The following is an 18,180-nucleotide window of genomic DNA, read 5'->3' as shown; positions in this document are numbered from 1 at the left end:
CTTAATATTCAAAGTTTTGTAGTTTTTTCTGAATGTACCAAATTGTATTTATACTAAAGCTTTGCCTTTAAGAGGATTTCAAAAATAAGAGTATATGGCTGCAAGCAAGGCTTCGTAAGGGAAGAAAACAGTATTACAGCATTTGTCTTGCTTTGGCCAATGCCCACTAGGTTTACCTTTCAGAATTGGTTAGTCTCCTGTTTGGTCATTTTGCAATTTTTGCCTTATTAATACTTGAGTATAGTCCAAGGCAGTGATTCTTCTCTCTGTTCATTACAATTGCTTGGGTGTCTTTAAAAGTCGTAACAGTAATTAAAGTACTGATACCAGGATCTTATCCCCAAGTATCCTAATTTAATTTGTCTGGGATGGGTTCAGAGATCAGTAATTTTCCTGTTTCTGCATGTGTCTAGTTGCTTTTTAATGTACACTTGATATTGTGATTTATATGTTTCTAGGTCTCTAGATTATATCATCATGTGTGAAGAGCATTGGATTTTGCTCTTGCATACTGTTACACTATGGGTGAATACCTTGATCTTATGGAGTCTTGGTTTTTAGCTTTGTTAAAGAGTGGTTATTCCGGTTTTTTCATTAGTACTAAGGTGAATTCTTTAGCATAGGCTTAGAAGTGGCAGATCGAGTTTAAATGAAAAAGCCAAAGGGGTTTGCCTAGCTCTACTTTCTAGCACAGTGAAGCTGTTGAAATTTTTGTCCATCTCTTATGGCCCATAGAGAATGTTGTCTATCGTTATGTCTAGAATTCTTAGCCTAATATAGTTCAATAGTTCTTAAATGTGCATTTTTTTGGGAAAGGCCAAGTTTTGAAGAGAATTTATTCACAGATTTTGGGAGTATCCCCTGTTTGTGGCTCCCTCCATTCTTTGATGTTACCTTCAATTTCCAGCTGCTCTGGCATCACTGAAGTTAAATTTTTGATTTCTCAACCCAACAACACTTGTTCTTATTTCTTATGAGCAAGAGACTGCCTTCTGGGAAAATTAGTGGAGGATGTCTGACATGGAGCGAGTTTACGGGTTTGTCGTGGTAGTGCGATGGCAGAAAAGTTAGCAAATTCAGAAAATTTACATAACTCAAAAGTGTCCCCTTTGTTCATTGTTATAAATTAACATGTCATAATCTAGTTATCTGGTGAGAAACTGTATAGACATTTTTTTTTGACTTGCCTGTTAATTTGAACCATTTTGTATAGCCACATAGTTATACTTTAATTACAGAATAGTTATCACCACAAAATTAAGATTTTGGCTGTTTTCTGTATATGAAAACCTCATTATAAGCCCTAACTAAAAAAAAATTTAAAACAAGAGGTTGGCCAAGTTGGTATGTGAGGGAAAAAATTATTATATTCCAATAAATTATTATTCTCTGATAAATTATTATCAGAGAAGTCTTTCTATAATCAAAAGGAGTATAACTTTTAAAAACTGGGAATAAACTGAGGGTTGATGGGGGGTGGGAGGGAGGGGAAAGTGGGTGATGGGCATTGACAAGGGCACCTGTTGGGATGAGCACTGAGTGTTGTATGGAAACCAATTTGACAATAAATTTCATATTAAAAAAAAAAGAAGTATATTGTTCCAAAATATTAGGAAAATTTATGAATCTACAATTGAGATACATATAAATAATAATCTTGGTAATAGTTAAAATATCTTAAATTGGGAAAAAATCAGCACACCCAAAGCTGAAATTTATTTTAAGAATAGTAAAAGTCACTTGTTTTTTCTTTTGTTTTTGATTTTACCCATTCTGACAAGTATAAGATGATATGTCATTGTGGTTTTGATATGCATTTCCCTGGTGATTAGTGCTGGTGGGTAGCTTTATATGTCTGTCTGCCATCTGTGTATCTTCTTTGAAAAAATGTCTTTTCAGGTCCTCTGCCATTAAATAGATTATTTGGGGGTTTTTGTGTTGAGCTATAGAACTTGTTTATTTTAACAATATTGATTCTTATCCATAGACATGATAGGTTTTTTCATTTTTGTGTGTCCTAATTTCTTTCCTCAGTGCTTTATAGTTTTCATAGTACAGATATTTCACATCCTTAAATAAGTTTATTCTGAATATTTTATTTTCTGTTGCAATTATAAATGGGATTCTTGATTTCTCTTTCTGCTTCTTCATTATCAGTGTGTAGAAGTGCAACAGATTTCTGTACATATTGTATCCTGCAACTTTTGAATTCATTGATCAGTTGTAGTTTTTTGGTGGTGTCTTTAGGGTTTTCTGTAGATAGTATCATTTCATCTACAAATAGTGATGGTTTTACTTCTTTTTTACCAACTTAGATGTCTTTATAACTTTTTCTTGTCTGACCTCCGCAACTAGGATTTTCTATACTGTGTTGAATAACACAGTTATTATACTAAATCTAAATCTGCTTGTTGAGAGTTGTTATCATGAATGGATGTTGTACCTTGTCAAATGCTTTTTTTTTTTTTTTTTTTTGTACATTGAAATGATCATACAGTTTTTATCCTTTGTTTTGTGAATGTGGTGGATCACATGGATTTGTGAATATCGAACCACCCTTGCATTCCTGGAATAAATCCCTCAATCATGGTGAATAGTTTTCTTTTAACATATTATTGGATTCAGTTTGCTAATATTTTGAGGGTTTTTGCATCCATGGTCATCAGAGGTACTGGCCTGTAGTTTTCTTTTTTAGTAGTGTCTTTATCTGGTTTTGGTATCAGGGTAATGCCTCATTGAATGAATTTGGAAGATTTCCTTCCTCTATTTTTTGGAATAGTTTGAGAGGAATAGATATTAATTCTTCTTTAAGTGTTTGATAGAATTCATCTGTGAAGCCATCCATTCCTGGACTAGTTTATTGGGAGTTTTTTGAATACTGACTCAATTTCATTACTGGTAATTGGTCTGTTCAAATTTTCTATTTCTTACAGATTCAATTTTGGATGTTGTGTATTTCTAGGAATTTATCCATGTCTTCTATATTGTCCAATTTGTTGGCATCTCTTATAATCCTTTGTATGTCTGTGGTGTTGGTTGTTATTTCTCCTCCTTCATTTCTGATTTTGAGTCTTCTCTCTTTGTCTTGATGAGTCCTGCTAAAGGTTTATCAATTTTGTTTATCTTTTCACAGAACCAGCTTCTGGTTTCAATGATCTGTTGGTGTATTGGGGTTTTAGTCTCTATTTTATTTCTTTCTGCTCTAATCTGTATTATTTCCTCCCTCTTACTGGCTTGGGCTTTATTGTTGTTGGTTGTTTTGTTTGTTTGTTTGTTTGTTTGTTTGTTTTTTAAGCTCCTTTAGGCCTTAAAGGTTAAGTTGTTTGAGATTTTTCTTGTTTCTTGAGGTAGACCTGTATTGTTGTAGTCTTCTCTCTTGTAACAGTTTTTGCTGTATCCTAAAGATTTTGGATCATTGTGTTTTCATTTTCATTTGTCTCCATGTATTTTTTAATTTCTTCTTTGATTTCTGAGTAGACCCATTCATTGTTTAGTAGTATGTTATTTATCCTCCATGTATTTGTGTTCTTTTCAGGTTTTTTCTTGGTGATTTTCATACCATTATGGTCAGAAAAGATGCCTGATATGATTTCAGTCTTTTTGAATTTATTATGACGTGTTTATGGCCTAATGTGATCTATTCTGGAGAACGTCCCATGTGCACTTGAAAAGAATGTGTATTCCACTAAGTTTGGATGGAATGTTTTGAATATATTTGTTAGGCCCATGTGGTCTAATGTGTCAATTATAGCCACTGTTTCCTTGATTTTCTGTTTGGATGATCTTTCCATTGATGTAAGTAGGATCTTAAAGTCCCTTACTACTACAGTATTACTGTGTATTTCTTTTCTTATGTCTGTTAATAATTGCTTTATGTACTTAACTGCTCCCATGTTGTGTGCAGAGATATTCACCACTTTTATATCCTCTTGTTAGAAGTAACCAGTGTTGGCAAAGATGCAGAGAAAAAGGAACCCTCATGCACTGTTGTGGGAGTGCAAATTGGTGTAGCCATTGTGGAAAACAGTATGAAGGTTCCCCCAAAATTAAAAGTAGAATTACCATATGATCCAGTAATTCCATAACTAAGTTTTTACCCTAAGAAGATGAAAACACTAATTCAAAGAGATGTACTTCTGTGTTTATTGCAGCATTATGTACAGTAGCTCAGTTATGAAAGCAACCCAAGTGTCCATTGACAGATGAAGGGATACACACACACACACACACACACACACACACACACACACACACACACACACACACACACAGTGGAATATTACCCAGCCATGAAAAAAAAAAAAGTCCAAATGCTAGGGGCGCCTAGGTGACTCATTAGGTTAAGCGTCCGACTTCGGCTCAGGTCATGATCGCACGGTTTGTGAGTTGAAGTCCCGCATCAGGCTCTGTGCTGACAGCTCGGAGCCTACTTCAGATTCTGTGTCTCCCTCTCTCTGTTCCTCCCTGCTCCTCACACTTTTTCTCTCTGTCTCTGGTAAATAAAAAAAAGTCCAAATGCTAAGAGGGAAAGTCAAGGAGTTACAATTTTTAACCTTTTTAAATCCTTTCATACTTTATTCCCTAGAGAATTTCTGTTAGAAGTAGCATATTTTCAACTTTTCTTTTTGATATTTATTTTGAGAGAGCACATGAGGGAGGGCACATAGAGAGTAAGGGAGAGAGAACCCAACATGGCTCTCTCAGTGCAGAGCCCAACACGAGGCTCTGAGATCATGACCTGAGCCGAAATCAAGAGTTGGACACTCAACCGACTAAGCCACCCAGACGCCCCTTAATGGTATATATTTTATTATGTGAACTTGTGTGATGCCAAAGATGCTTATTATTACTTTATAAGTCCCTGAAAGTTGACCACAATTTGTAGTTAATTTAAATTATTCATCATGAAAAACCAGTATTGTCCTATGAACAAATTCATAAGAAAAAAACCAACTAACATAACAAGTTAATGCTTTTAGAATTTAATATTAATAATGTTAGGCAGCTCTGAGATAAATTTTCTGTTTACCCTAGACTGAAACTAAGCACAATGTAGTCTAGTCTATAAGTTGATATCAAAGGAACTTGAAATGTTTTTAAAGTTCTGTAATGAAAAAAGAGGTATTTAATTCTGTTAAATGAACAATTCTCTCCATTCAGCACACATACATTGAGAAGCTTTGTATCTAGTTCTGGAGATAATTATGATAGATAAGACATTTCCTTTCCACAAATTATAGAATATTTATAGTACATCATAAGAACAGATTTCCACTGAAAGTACCACAAACAGAATAGGAGATAAACAGAAGTTTTCCTGGAGAAGGTCACATCTGAGCTGCTATTCACTAAAGAATATGTTTCTAACATTTTTAACCAGTTGATGTTTCGTTGTGCAGAGATGGGCTTTCCATGAATGCATTACAAGTGTGCTAGGATATGGAGTCCTTCAATCCTTGTGACAACCAAATGGAGACTGTGGTGCTCAGGGCCCAAAAAGCTATTCATATGTTATAAGCAGCCGCCTCTTACCCCAGGACTCCATAAAGTTGTTAACGTGTCATGATATGAAGAATATTGGGAAACAGCAGTGTAGAGAAATGTTACTACGGAAGCTAATCGAATCTCCACTTAGAGTTTCCGAGGGATCACAAACTTGCAAATAAAATATAAATCAAATAACCAAATTTTACTATGGGCCTTATAACTTTTTAAATTTTTTTGATTCTGGTAATATATACATAACATAAAATTCACCATTTTAACTATTTTTAGTCCTCTATCTCCAGAACCGTTTCATCTTCCTAAACTGAAATTCCATTCCATTCTCGGTAAACAGTAGCTCCCCATTCTTCCCTCCCCCAGCTCCTGGCAACCACCATTCTACTTTTGTCTCTCAATTTGTAAGTACCTCATAAAAGTGGAAATGTACAGTATTTATCGTTTTGTAACTACTTTGTTTCATTTAGTTTACTGTCTTCAAGATTCATCCATGTGACAGCATGTGTCATAATTTTCTGTTTTTAAGACTGAATATTTCGTTATATGCATATGCCGCATTTTGTTTATCCATTCATCTGTCATTTGAGTTGGCCTCTAACTTTTTGTTACCAAATCATATAATTCTATTTTTAATTTTTTAAGGAGCCACCATTTTATCTTCCATGGTGGCTGCACCACTTTACAGTTACCAACATAAGGTCCCAGGGGTTCTAATTTCTCCACATCCTCACCACCACTTATTTTTTGTGTTGTTGTTTTTGTTGTTAATAATAGCCATCGTGATGAGTGTGAAGTGGTATCTCATTGTCGTTTTGACTTGTATTTCCCTAATGATTAGTGATGTTGAACATCTTTTCATGACCTTGTGGGTAATATGGCCTGTTATTCTTAAAGATATTCTGAGGGGTTGTCTAATGGATTAACTAAATCTTATTCAAAAGTGACTTACTGTATAAAGTTATGTCAGGTTATTAATGTTGCAAAGACTCTTCGGAGATTATCAGAGTTTTTTGGTTTTGTTTCTAATTTTAGTTAACATATGGTGCAATATTGGCTTCAGGAGTAGAATTCGGTGATCATCACTTATGTACAACACCCAGAGCTCATCACAAGTGCCTTCCTTAATACCCATCACCCATCTCCTACCCACTCTTCTCCATCAACCGTCAGTTTGTTCTCTATTGTTAAGAGTGTTTTGTGGTTGGTTTCCTTCTCTCCCACCCCTCCCCCCACCTTCTCAGATGTTCATCTGTTTTTTCTTTAATTCTACACATGAGTGAAATCACATGGTATTTGTCTTTCTCTGATTGACTTATTTCGCTTAGCATAATACAATTTACCTCCATTCACATCATTGCAAATGATAAGCTTTTATTCTTTTTGTGTATACACACACCACATCTTTATCCATTCATCAGTCAATGTACATTTGGCTGTCTCCATAGTTGGGCTATTGTTGATAATGCTGCTATAAACATCAGGGTAAATGTACCCCCTTTGAATCTGTAATTTTTATCCTTTGCATGATCGTTAAAGTTCTTAATCTGAAATTCATCAGTATTTTCCCAGAGTCCATGAATAGTCCGAATTAAAACAATTTCATCAGATTCTCAAACGTATCTATGACCCTCAAAACTTTAAGAATTATTGATTTAGCTCAGAATCTCTAAAATGTTTAAAAATTCATTATCACTTGGGTAGGTGGAATTAAAATGAATTTCTAATTTCTACTTTGTGCTTTTTTATATTTTCCAAAGTATCGAATATAATCATACATAGTACATGGGATTTTTATGTTACTTTATAACTTAAAAAGTAAAAGTCATCTTTAGCTCTTGGACCTATAATAAAAAAACCAAATGTAAAAGCTAACAAATAAAAACAAATGCAAAAGCCAACAAAATATAGTATGTTCTTATAATTGCCTGCCTTCTCTTAGAGTCCTAGCATTACCATGTCACTAAAAAAAAAAAAAAAAAAAAAAAAAAAAAAAAATGGGCAGGTTCTAGAGCTTAAAAAAAGTGATGTTTACCATTGATTCCATTTCAGCTAAATTCATTGCAGTAAAATATTTGCATTGGAGTTTTTCATAATTAGCTTTTACTGTAAAGAGATTGTGCAGGTTCTATATAGCTGGAAAAACAATATTTACCATTTAATTCATTTCAAGTGAATTTCATTAAGGGAAAATATTTGCATTTTAGTTCTTTCTAATGAGATTTTACTGGTTTTTTCATAATATCTTTATATAGTACATACTGTAATTATTTTTTAAAGATATTGAGGTTTTGGGGGCACCTGGGTGGCTCAGTCGGTTGAGCATCTGACTTTGGCTCAGGTCATGATCTCATGGTCCGTGAGTTCGAGCCCTGTGCCGGGCTTTGTGCTAACAGCTCAGAGCCTGGAGCCTGCTTGAGATTCTGTGTCTCCCTCTCTCTCTGCCCTTCCCCCACTCATGCTCTGTCTCTCTCTCTGTCAAAAATAAATAAACATTAAAAAAAAAAAATACTGAGGTTTGTTTTTTTTATTTCATTTTAAAACACTGATTACTTAATTTTAACAGCAACCAGAAAAAATTCTCATTAAGTATGTATGTTGGATAGATGAATAGAATACATACCTGTGTTCAATATAGCATTTTAAAAATCCATAGGAAATCTTAAGGATTTTGTGAAGAACTTCCAAGGACATCTTACCTATTCAAATCCATCATCAATTCTCCATATCTCCTTCGATCTTTTTCCTACTAAACCTAAATTCCTCTATCATTTAATGTCCCCGGGCCTCTATTTTCTCTTCTGTTGTACTGGAAATACATAGTTCTCTCCAACTTTGACATTTATTTTATTCCATATTATCTGTTTAACTTCAGTGTTTATGCTATGAAATAACTACATTTTTAAAACTATACCAGTTTTTTCAATTCTTGTCTTTTTGCAGCTTTATGCGGGTGCTATCCTTGAAGTTTGTGGATGAAAATTGGGGAGGTTCCCTCAAGTCCAAGGTATGTAAAATTATCTCCAGCAAATTCTCACTTTAATAATTTTAAATCAACATTTTACAAGAATAATTTTATTAAATATTCCCAAGAATAAGAATTTTTAGGATTGTACTTTCTCAACATTATATGTATTTTTTCCACATTTGTCTTCATGGAGGTAGAGTTTTATAGTAATTGTTGAATACTAGTAGTTAACTTTAAGCAAGCATAATATATGATGTAACACATAATGAAGTGATTATTTTCTTAAAAGGAGAGCCTTTCCTTTACCAAGTATAAATTTTACAAGAGCCTTTGTTTTACCAGATATAAATATAATCCCCTTAAATAGCACACCATTCTAATATATCTTAAATGTAAATTCATTTATATAAAACTCTCCTAAGGAACAATTGGAGTGAGAATAGACCTGTACAAAGTGACAAGTCGTCAAAAAGAGAATTAATTACCATAAAATTTGAGGTGCAAAGAAGTTGCATGTACATGTACATCTTCACAGGAAATTTTAAAGATAAATATGTAAAAGGATAATTGTGAAAATGTGTTCTTTTGTTTGACATCACAGTAGTGGAGCTTTGCATGTCGAAAAAGACATGGGCTAAGACTTTTCTGTTCTGTCCTGGCTTGTCATTTGAAAATCAGTTTTATAAAACTAAAATTGTCTAAAGGTAAAGTTGTTCTTTTGTTTGTTTGTTTTTTAATTGAAATATGTAAGTGCTCTATTATATGGCTTATTTTTACATCTCCTGACTTTCTCATGACTTCTTGCCTTGTTCACTTAATGGCAAGATAATTTTGTGGATTTAGTATCTTAATGGCAAGATAATTTTGTGGCTTTAGTATCTTATAAAACTACCTGTATTCACAGATGCCCTTTATTGCTGACCTAGGATTATTTATGATAAAATATTGCTCATTTTGGCACAGAAATGTAATAGTAAGTAAGGCCCAAAGCAGATACACATTTAATTAAATACATTCTTGGTTAGAATAAACATATTCTAATGTAGCACAGAATATATCTACTTCTGCTTAGGGAAAAAATTTCTCACACTGATTTTTTTTTTTTTTTTTTTTTTTTTTTTGCCTTCAGCAAATAGACAGATTTTATTATGTCTATGGTAATAATTTTTCTACAGTTGGAAGTTCAATCTTTAAAAGCTTGAGTGGAATTTATCAAACCTTGTAGTAGAAATTAATTATATATACATTTCTTATGTATACTTAAATTATCATACTTGGGGTGCATGTAGTCATACTGTCTTTTCCTTTTGAAAAACAATTAGAGTTTAATCCTATGTATAAATATTTAATGTAAGTTTAAAATGAAAATGATTGTTTAATTCTGTAATATATAACCATATTGAACATAATTATATATGATGCCATTGTTTTCTGAGTCCCTGAGAAGCTGGCATATTTTAAGTATAACCGTTATTATATTCCCTAAAGATATTCTGGAATAGGGCATGAAGGACCATTGTCACTTGTTGCAGTAACTACAAATACCAAACTAACTTTCATGTCATCATTGCTTTATAGTCTTTGTCATCAACAAACCTTTTATTGAACTTAAACCATTCAGTGCCTATGGGGAAAAAGTCCCAAATTCTATTCCAAAGCCAATTCCAGGTCTGGCTCTTAAGATTCTTCTGACTTCCATGTTTTGGTTGTTTAAGTTGAAAGGGCAGTCTGAATACTTTCTTGTAATCCTTAATATTTTATTGAAGTATATAATTGACATAGTGTTTCATGTGTACAACATATTCATTCAACAATTTTATGTATTCCACAGTGCTAACCACAATAAGTATAGTCATCATTTGATACCATACAGTGTTGTACAATATTACTGACTGTATTCTCTATGCTGTACTTTTATCTGACTTATTTATTTTATAACTTGAAGCTGGTAGCTCTTAACTCCTTTCATCTATTTCACCCATCCCAACCCCCATCCACTTCTGTGGCATCTACTGGTTCTATGTATTTAAAGTCTGTTTTTTGGTTATTTTATTTTTTAGATTTCACATATATGTGAAATCATATGGTATTTTTCTTTCTCTGACTTACCTCACTTAGCTTAATTCCTCTAAATCCATCCATGTTGTTGCAAATGGCAAGATCTCATTCTTTTCTGTGGCTGAGTAATACTCCATTGTGAATTCCATACTTTGTTTTTTTAATTAAAATGTAATTGACACACAATTTTACATTACTTCCAGGTGTACAGCGTAGTGATTTGACAAGTCTATACACTAATGGGCTGTACCCACATGGGCAGAGCTACCATCTCTTGTTATACAGTGCTATTACAATACCATTGACTACCTTCCTTGTATACTTGTTCTATCTTTAGCTGGTCATTCATCAATGGAGTCTTGGGTTGCTTCCCTATCTTGGCTATTATAAATAATTCTGCAATAAACATAGAAATGCATATATCTTTTTTTAAATTAGTATTTTTGTTTTCCTTGGATGAATACCCCAGTAGTGGAATTATTGGAATATATGGTATTTCTATTTTAAAATTTTTCAAGACCCTCCATGCTGTTTTCACAAGTGACTGCACCAATTTACATTCTCACCAGCAGTGCATGAGAGTTCCTTTTTCCCCACATCCTCACCAACACTTGTTATTTCCTTTTGATTCTAACCATCCTGACAGGTATAAGGTTATCTCTCATTCTGATTTTGATTTGTAGTTCCTTGATTAGTGATGTTCAGCATCATTTCATAGGTCTCTTTGTCATCTGTCTTTTTTGTAAAGAAATCTTTTTAAATTTTTTTTTTTTTTTAACATTTATTCATCTTTGAGAGACAGAGACAGAGCGTGAGTTGGGGGAAGAGTAGACAGAGAGGGAGACACAGAATCTGAAGCAGGCTCCAGGCTCTCTTTGAGCTGTCAGCACAGAGCCCGATGCGGGACTCAAACTCACTGACTGCAAGATCATGACCTGAGCCAAAGTCGGACACAACCGACTGAGCCACCCAGGTGCCCCTGTAAAGAAATCTTTTTAGGCCCTCTATCCAGTTTTTAATTGGATTGTTTATTTGGTGTTGAGTTCTGTAGAAGTTCTTTATATATTTAAGATATTATCAGATCGTTTGCAAACACCTTTTCCCATTCAGTAGGTTACCTTCTCATTTTGCTGATGGTTTTCTTTGCATAAGCTTGTTATTTTTGTATAGTTCCATTAGTTTGTTCTTGTTTCCCTTGTCGAGAAGAAACCAAGAAAAATGTTGCTAAGGCCAGTGCTAAACAGATGCTGCCTATGTGTTCTTCTAGGACTTTGATGATTTCAGGTATCCCATTTAGGTCTTGAATCATTTTTAGTTATTTTTGTAAATAGTAGAAGAAAATGGCCTAGTTTTATTCTTCTACATGTAGCTGTCTAGTTTTCCCAGTACCATTTGTAGAAGAGACTGTCTTTTCCCTATTGTATATTTTGTCTCCTTTGTTTTAGATTAATTGACCATACTCGTGGGTTGTTTTTTTTTTTTTCTTTCAGACTTTGTACTCTATTCTGTTGATCTATGTGTCTATATTGGTGCCAGCACCATACTCTTGATTAGTATGGCTTTGTAGGATAATTTGAAGTCTAAGGTTTTGATACAGCCAGCTTTGTTCTTCAGTCTCAAGATTGTTTTGGCTCTTCAGGGTATTTTGTAGTTCCATACAAATTTTAGGGTGATTTGTTCAAGTTTGGTGAAAATGCTGTTGGTATTTTAATAGGGGTTGTGTTACATCTTTAGGTTGTTTTGGTTAGTATGGACATTTCACAACATCAATTCTTCCAGGCCATTTGAATAGTATCTTTCCATTTTTTTTATAGCATCATCAATTTCTTTTTTTTTTTTTTTTAATGTTTTTATTTATTTTTGAGAGAGAGACAGCAAGTGGGAGAGGGGCAGAGAGAGAAACACACACACACACACACACACACACACACACACACACACAGAATCTGAGGCAGACTCCAGGCTCTGAGCTGTCATCACAGAGCCCGATGCAGGGCTCGAACTCATGAGCAGTGAGATCATGACCTGAGCCGAAGTTGGATGCTCAACCGACTGAGCCACCCAGGCGCCCTTATCATCTTCAGTTTCTATTGTAAATGTCTTATACTTTTCAGAGTGCAGCTCTTTCATGTCCTGGGTTAAGTTTATTCCTAAGTATTTTATTGTTTTTGGCGCAATTGTAAATGGAATTATTTTATTTCCCTTCCTGCTACTTCATTGTTAAAATGTAGAAATATAACCAATTTCTGCATTATTAATTTTATATCCTGAAACTTTACTGGAATCATTGATCAGTTCTAATAGTTTTTTGGTGGTATTTTTAGGTTTTTATGTAGTATCTCATCTGCAAATAGTGACAGTTTTTTTTTTTTTTAAAGTTTATTCATTTTGTGAGAGAGAGAACACATTAACTGAGGAAGGAAAGAGAGAGAATCCCATACAGTCTTCATGCTGTTGTCATAGAGCCCGAATGTGGGGCTCAATCCCATGAACCATGAGATTATGACCTAAGCCGAAATCAAGAGTTGGTTGCTCAACCAATTGAACCACCCAGGTCTCCCTTACTTCTTTTGTAACAATTTTTATGCCTTTTATTTCTTTTTCTTGTCTGATTGCTACAGCTAGGACCTCCAGTACTAGGTGGAAGAAAAGTGGCAAGACAGGAAGTAGGCATCCTTTTCTTGTTTTGGATCTTAGAGGAAAAACTTGCACCATTGTGTACGATGTTAGCTTTAGGTTTTTATATAATGGCCTTTATTATGTTGAGGTATGATCCCTCTAAACCCACTTTGTTGAGCATTTTTATCCTGAGCAATGTTGTGCTTTGTCAAAGAATGACTTTTCTGTCTTTGTTGAGATGATCATTTGGTTTTTATCGTTTCTGTCATTAATGTGGTATACCAAAGTGACTGATTTGTGAATATTGAACCCTCCTTGCATCCCCTAGAATAAATTTCACTTGACTGTGGTGAACGATCCTTTTAATGTATTGTCGAATGATTGAATAATAATGTGTTGAATACTTTTGCATCTATGTTAATCAGGGATATTAGCCTGTAATTTACTTTTTTGTAGTGTCTTTGTTTTGGTATCAGGGTAACACTGTCCTAGTGGAAAGTATTTGGAAGCTTTCCTTCTTCCTCTCTTTTTTGAGGATAGTTATTAAATCTTGAAATGTTTGGCAGAATTCACCTATGGAGCCATCTGGTCCTTGAGTCTTGTTTGTTGGAAGTTTTTTTGATTACCATTTCAGTCCCCTTACAAGTTAATTGGTCTGTTCAGGTTTTCTGTTTTATTTCCTGATTGAATTTTAGAAGATTGTATGTTCCTAGGACACTATCCATTTCTTCTAGGTTGTCCAACTTGTTGGGATATTAATTTTTCATAGTATTTTCTTAAAATCTTCTGTTTTTCTGTGTGTTAGTTATTCTCTCATTTCTGATTTTATTTTGAGTCCTCTCTCTTTTTTTCTTGATGAGTATGGCTAAAGGTTTGTAAATTTTGTTTCTTTCCAGAGATCCAACTCTTGGTTTCGTTGATCTTTTCTGTTGTGTTTTTATCTCTATTTATTCCTGCTCTAATCTTGATTTTTTTTTTCTTCTAACCTTTTGTTTTTCTTTTTGTACTTTAGGTGTAAGGTTAGACTGTTTGAGGCTTTTATTGTCTTGTTTACACAGCAGCCTATATTGCTATAAAGTTTCCTCTTGGTGGGCTCCTGGGTGGCTCAGTCATTAAGCATCTGACTTGTGCTCAAGTCATGATCTCATAGTTCGTGAGCTCAAACCCCACTTTGTCTCTCTCTCCCTCTCTCCCCCAACTCCCCTGTTCTCTGTCTCTTTGCCCGTCCTGGGATTCTCTTTGTGTCCCTCACTCACTTGCACCCTCTCTCTCTCAGAAAAAAATAATAATAAATAAAAATTTCCCTCTTAGAATTGCTTTTGCTGCAGCCCACAGATTTTGAACCATTATGTTTTCCTTTTCATTTGTCTTTATGTATTTTTTTTTTTATTTCCTCTTTGCTTTCTTCATTGATCCATTGGTTATTTAGAAGCATGTCATTTAGCCTCCATGTGTTTGTGTGTTTTTAGTTTTTTGGTGTATGATTTATTTCTAGCTTCCTTGTGATTGGAAAAGATGTGTGATCACATGTTTTCAATCTTAAATAAATGGAGACTTCTTTTGTGGCCTAATGTGATATATCCTGGAGAATGTTTCATGTGCACTCGAATGTGTATTCTGTTTGTGAATGGAATGTTCTGTAGATATGTTAAACTCATCCAGTCTAGTATGTCCTTCAAAGATGCTTTTTCCTTATTGATTTTCTGCCTGGATGATCTATCCATTTATGTAATTGGGGTGTTAAAGTCTCCTACTCTTACTGTATTACTGTCAGTCTCTCCTTTTATTTGCTTTATTATTGTCAGTCTCTCCTAATATTTGCTTTATGTATTTAGGTGCTCCATTGCTGGGTGCATAGATATTTATAATTGTTAGTTCCTCTTATTGGATTGATTCTTTTATCATTATGTAATATCCGTCTTTGTTTCTTGTTAGAGTCTTTGTTTGATAGTCTATTTTGTCTGATAAAAATGTTGCTACCCAGGCTTTTTTTTCCCACTTGATTTGCATGGAATATCTTTTTCCATCCCTTCACATTCAGTCTGTATGTGTGTTTAGATGTGAAGTGAGGTCTTGTCAGTGGCATATTGATGGGTCTTGGTTTTTGTTTTGTTTCTATCCATTTTGCCACCCTAGGTCTTTAGATTGGAGCATTTAGTCCATTTACATTTAAAGTAGTTATAGGTAGCTATGTACTTGTCATTTTATTGTGTTTTTGGTTTTTATAGTTCTTCTCTTTCTTACCTTGCTCTCTGATGAATTATTATCTATAGTGTTTTGCTTGGCTTTCTTTCTCTTTATTTTTTGTGTATCTGTTTTGGGTTTGGGGTTTGTAGTTACATTGAGGTTCATATATAATATCCTAAGTTTATAGCAGTCTGTATTCATTTCTTAATTGTGTTTTTGTTTTTACTTTTTAATTAAGGCCTTTTCCACTTAAGTCCCTTTAACATTTCTTGTAAGTCTGATGTAGTACTGATAAACTCCTTTAATTTTGCTTGGGAAGTTCTTGGTCTTTGCTTCAATTCTGAATGATAATTTTACCATATCGAATATTCTTGGTGGTAGGTTGTGGGTGGGGTGGTTTTCTTATTTTCCCTCTCTGGACTTTGATTATATCATGCCACTGCTTTCTGGCCTGTAGTGTTTCTGCTGAAAATTCAGCTGATAGCTTTATGGAGTTTCCCTTGTATGTAATTTTTCACTTTCTTGCTGCTTTAATGTTTTTCCCTTATCTTAAACCTTTGACATTTTTATTATTCTGTGTCCTGGTGTGGATCTCCTTAGGTTCATCTTGTTTTGAACTCTCTGTGCTTCCTGAACCTGAATGTCTGTTTCCTTCCCTATGTTATGGAAGTTTTCAACTATTATTTCTTAAGTTTTCTGCTCTTTTTCTCTCTCCTTCTAGGACCCTTGTAATGCAAATGTTTGCTGCAAACAGTTCCTGTTATCAAAGAGATCCCTTAATATCATCATTTTTTTAGTTTTATTTATTTTTTTATTATTTTTCATTTTAAAAAAAAATTTTTTTAATGTTTATTTATTTTTGAGAGAGAGACAGAGTGTGAGCAAGGGAGGGGCAGAGAGAGAGACACACACACAGAATCCGAAGCAGGCTCCAGGCTCCGAGCTGTCAGCACAGAGCGCAAACCAGGTCTCAAACCCATGAACCGGGAGAGCATGACCTGAGCCGAAGTCGGATGTTTTACCGACTGAGCCACCCAAGTGCCCCTTAAGTTTTATTTATTTAAGTACTCTCTACACCCAACATGAGGCCTGAACTCACAACCCCAAGATCAAGAGTCATACTCTTTTCAGACTGAGCCAGCCAGGCACCGCTCTATGCACTTTTAAAATTCTTTTTTGGGGCACCTGAGTGGCTCAGTCAGTTAAGCATCCCACTTCAGCTCAGGTCATGATCTCATGGTCTGTCGGCTCGAGCCCTGCATCAGGCTCTGTGCTGACAGCTCAGACCCTGGAGTCTGCTTCAGATTCTGTGTCTTCTTCTATCTCTGCCTCTCCCTCTCCCTCTCTCCCCCCCCCCCCTCTCTCTCTCTCTTAAAAATAAAACATTAAAAAATAATAATTTAAAAAAATAAAATTCTTTTCATTTTGCTATTCAGCTCAGTTGCTTTCTGTAGCAGTTAAGGTCTTCCAGATCACTAAACCATTCTTCTGCATCTGCCAACCTACTGTTGATGCCTCCTAATGTATTTTTCATTTCAGTTATTGTATTCTTCAACTCTAATTGGTTCTTACATTTTCTCCTTTTTGAAGTTCTCAGTTCTTCCATTCTTCTCTGCAATCCAGTAAGCATCTTTATGATTAAACTGTCAGCCACAAGGCTTGTCTGTGTTTCGTTTAGTCTTTCCCTGATGTTCTGTCTTATTCTTTCATTGGGAGCATATTCTTCTGTCTCTCCACTTTGCTTTACTTTCTGTGCTTGTTTCTGTGGATTAGGCAGAACAGCTACTTCTTAACTTGCAAGAACGGTCTTGTGTATTGTCGTCCCCTGTGTAGACTGTGAAGCTGATCAAATGCATGCTGAGGTGTCCTGGGACCCTCCAGAGGGTGCCCTGGCAAAGCAGCTTGATTCAAGGTGGGGCATGTGCCTGGGGGTCCCATGGTATTCTGTGTACATGGCATTTTGGTAAGACATCTGTAGGTGAAGTGGGCTTGGTCAAGGTGGTCCTGGAGCTCTCTGTGTAGAGGGTGCCCTGGAAGGAGATCTGAAACCACAGTGGGTGTTGGTTATTGCTATCCCAGGGCTCTCCAGGTAGAAAGTATCCTGGTAAGACAGCTGAAGCTGAAGCGGGTGTAAGCCAGAGTGTCCCAGAATGTTCAGTGCAGGGAGTGTCCTGGCAGAGGACTGGATCTGGGCCAGCATGCGCTGGGGGTTCCAAGAGCTGAAGCAGGTGAGAGCCAGGCGTCCCCAGTGCACTGTGTGCTGGGGGTGCTCTAGGAAGCCATTTGAAGCCAAAGAGGTTGTGGGCCCAGAGTGCTGCATCACCTTGGCACAACTGCTAGATCTATAGTGAACATCAGCTAGGGGTGTCCCAGAGTGCACTGTGCTAGAGCTGCTTGGTGGGGTGGTTGGGGCTGATATGGGCTCTGGGGCTCACTGAAGCAGCAGGCTGGTTAGGGTACCTGGACCCTCTTCCCATCCAAGCTATCCAAGTTGAAGGAGAACATAAACCATGGTACTGCCCAGCCCCTCCAGCCTGGAGAGAGTACCAGCAGCAATCCCACCATTTGGCAGTGTTCTAGTGCTGGATCTTGAAATTCTGGTAAACTTTTAAACCCATTTTTTGTCTATACCCCAGGGTTTCTGTGGCTGGTGTGGGATGGGAGCCCTGGTCTTGTTTGCACTGTCACAGTGGAAAGGGAATGTAAACCATGGCGCTCACCCCCTATTTTGACCCAGACAGAGTTCCAGCAGCTTCCTCACTGTTTGGCAAGGTTCTGGAGCTAGTTCCTTGAAGTTCTAGTTGCTGTTTTAAACCTTGGCTCTTTTTCTGTGCCTCAAGGGATCCGGG

The 18,180-nt window shown here is 35.6% G+C and overlaps 1 protein-coding gene across 2 annotated transcripts in view; it reads left to right on the top strand.

Annotated features, from left to right (window-relative positions):
- SELENOF (selenoprotein F) overlaps positions 1 to 18,180 on the top strand; it is a 57,713-nt gene that overhangs the window by 22,517 nt on the left and 17,016 nt on the right. For both annotated transcript variants that reach the window (XM_015536207.2, XM_007079162.3), the window contains exon 3: positions 8,443 to 8,506. In XM_015536207.2, coding sequence (XP_015391693.1) covers positions 8,443 to 8,506 — 64 coding nt within the window. The remainder of the gene's footprint in view (positions 1 to 8,442; positions 8,507 to 18,180) is intronic.

This window comes from Panthera tigris, chromosome C1, assembly GCF_018350195.1.
Source record: "Panthera tigris isolate Pti1 chromosome C1, P.tigris_Pti1_mat1.1, whole genome shotgun sequence".
Taxonomy (NCBI): domain Eukaryota; kingdom Metazoa; phylum Chordata; class Mammalia; order Carnivora; family Felidae; genus Panthera; species Panthera tigris.
The sequence above is the reverse complement of the archived record's forward strand: the minus strand, read 5'-3'. Positions and strand labels throughout refer to the sequence as shown.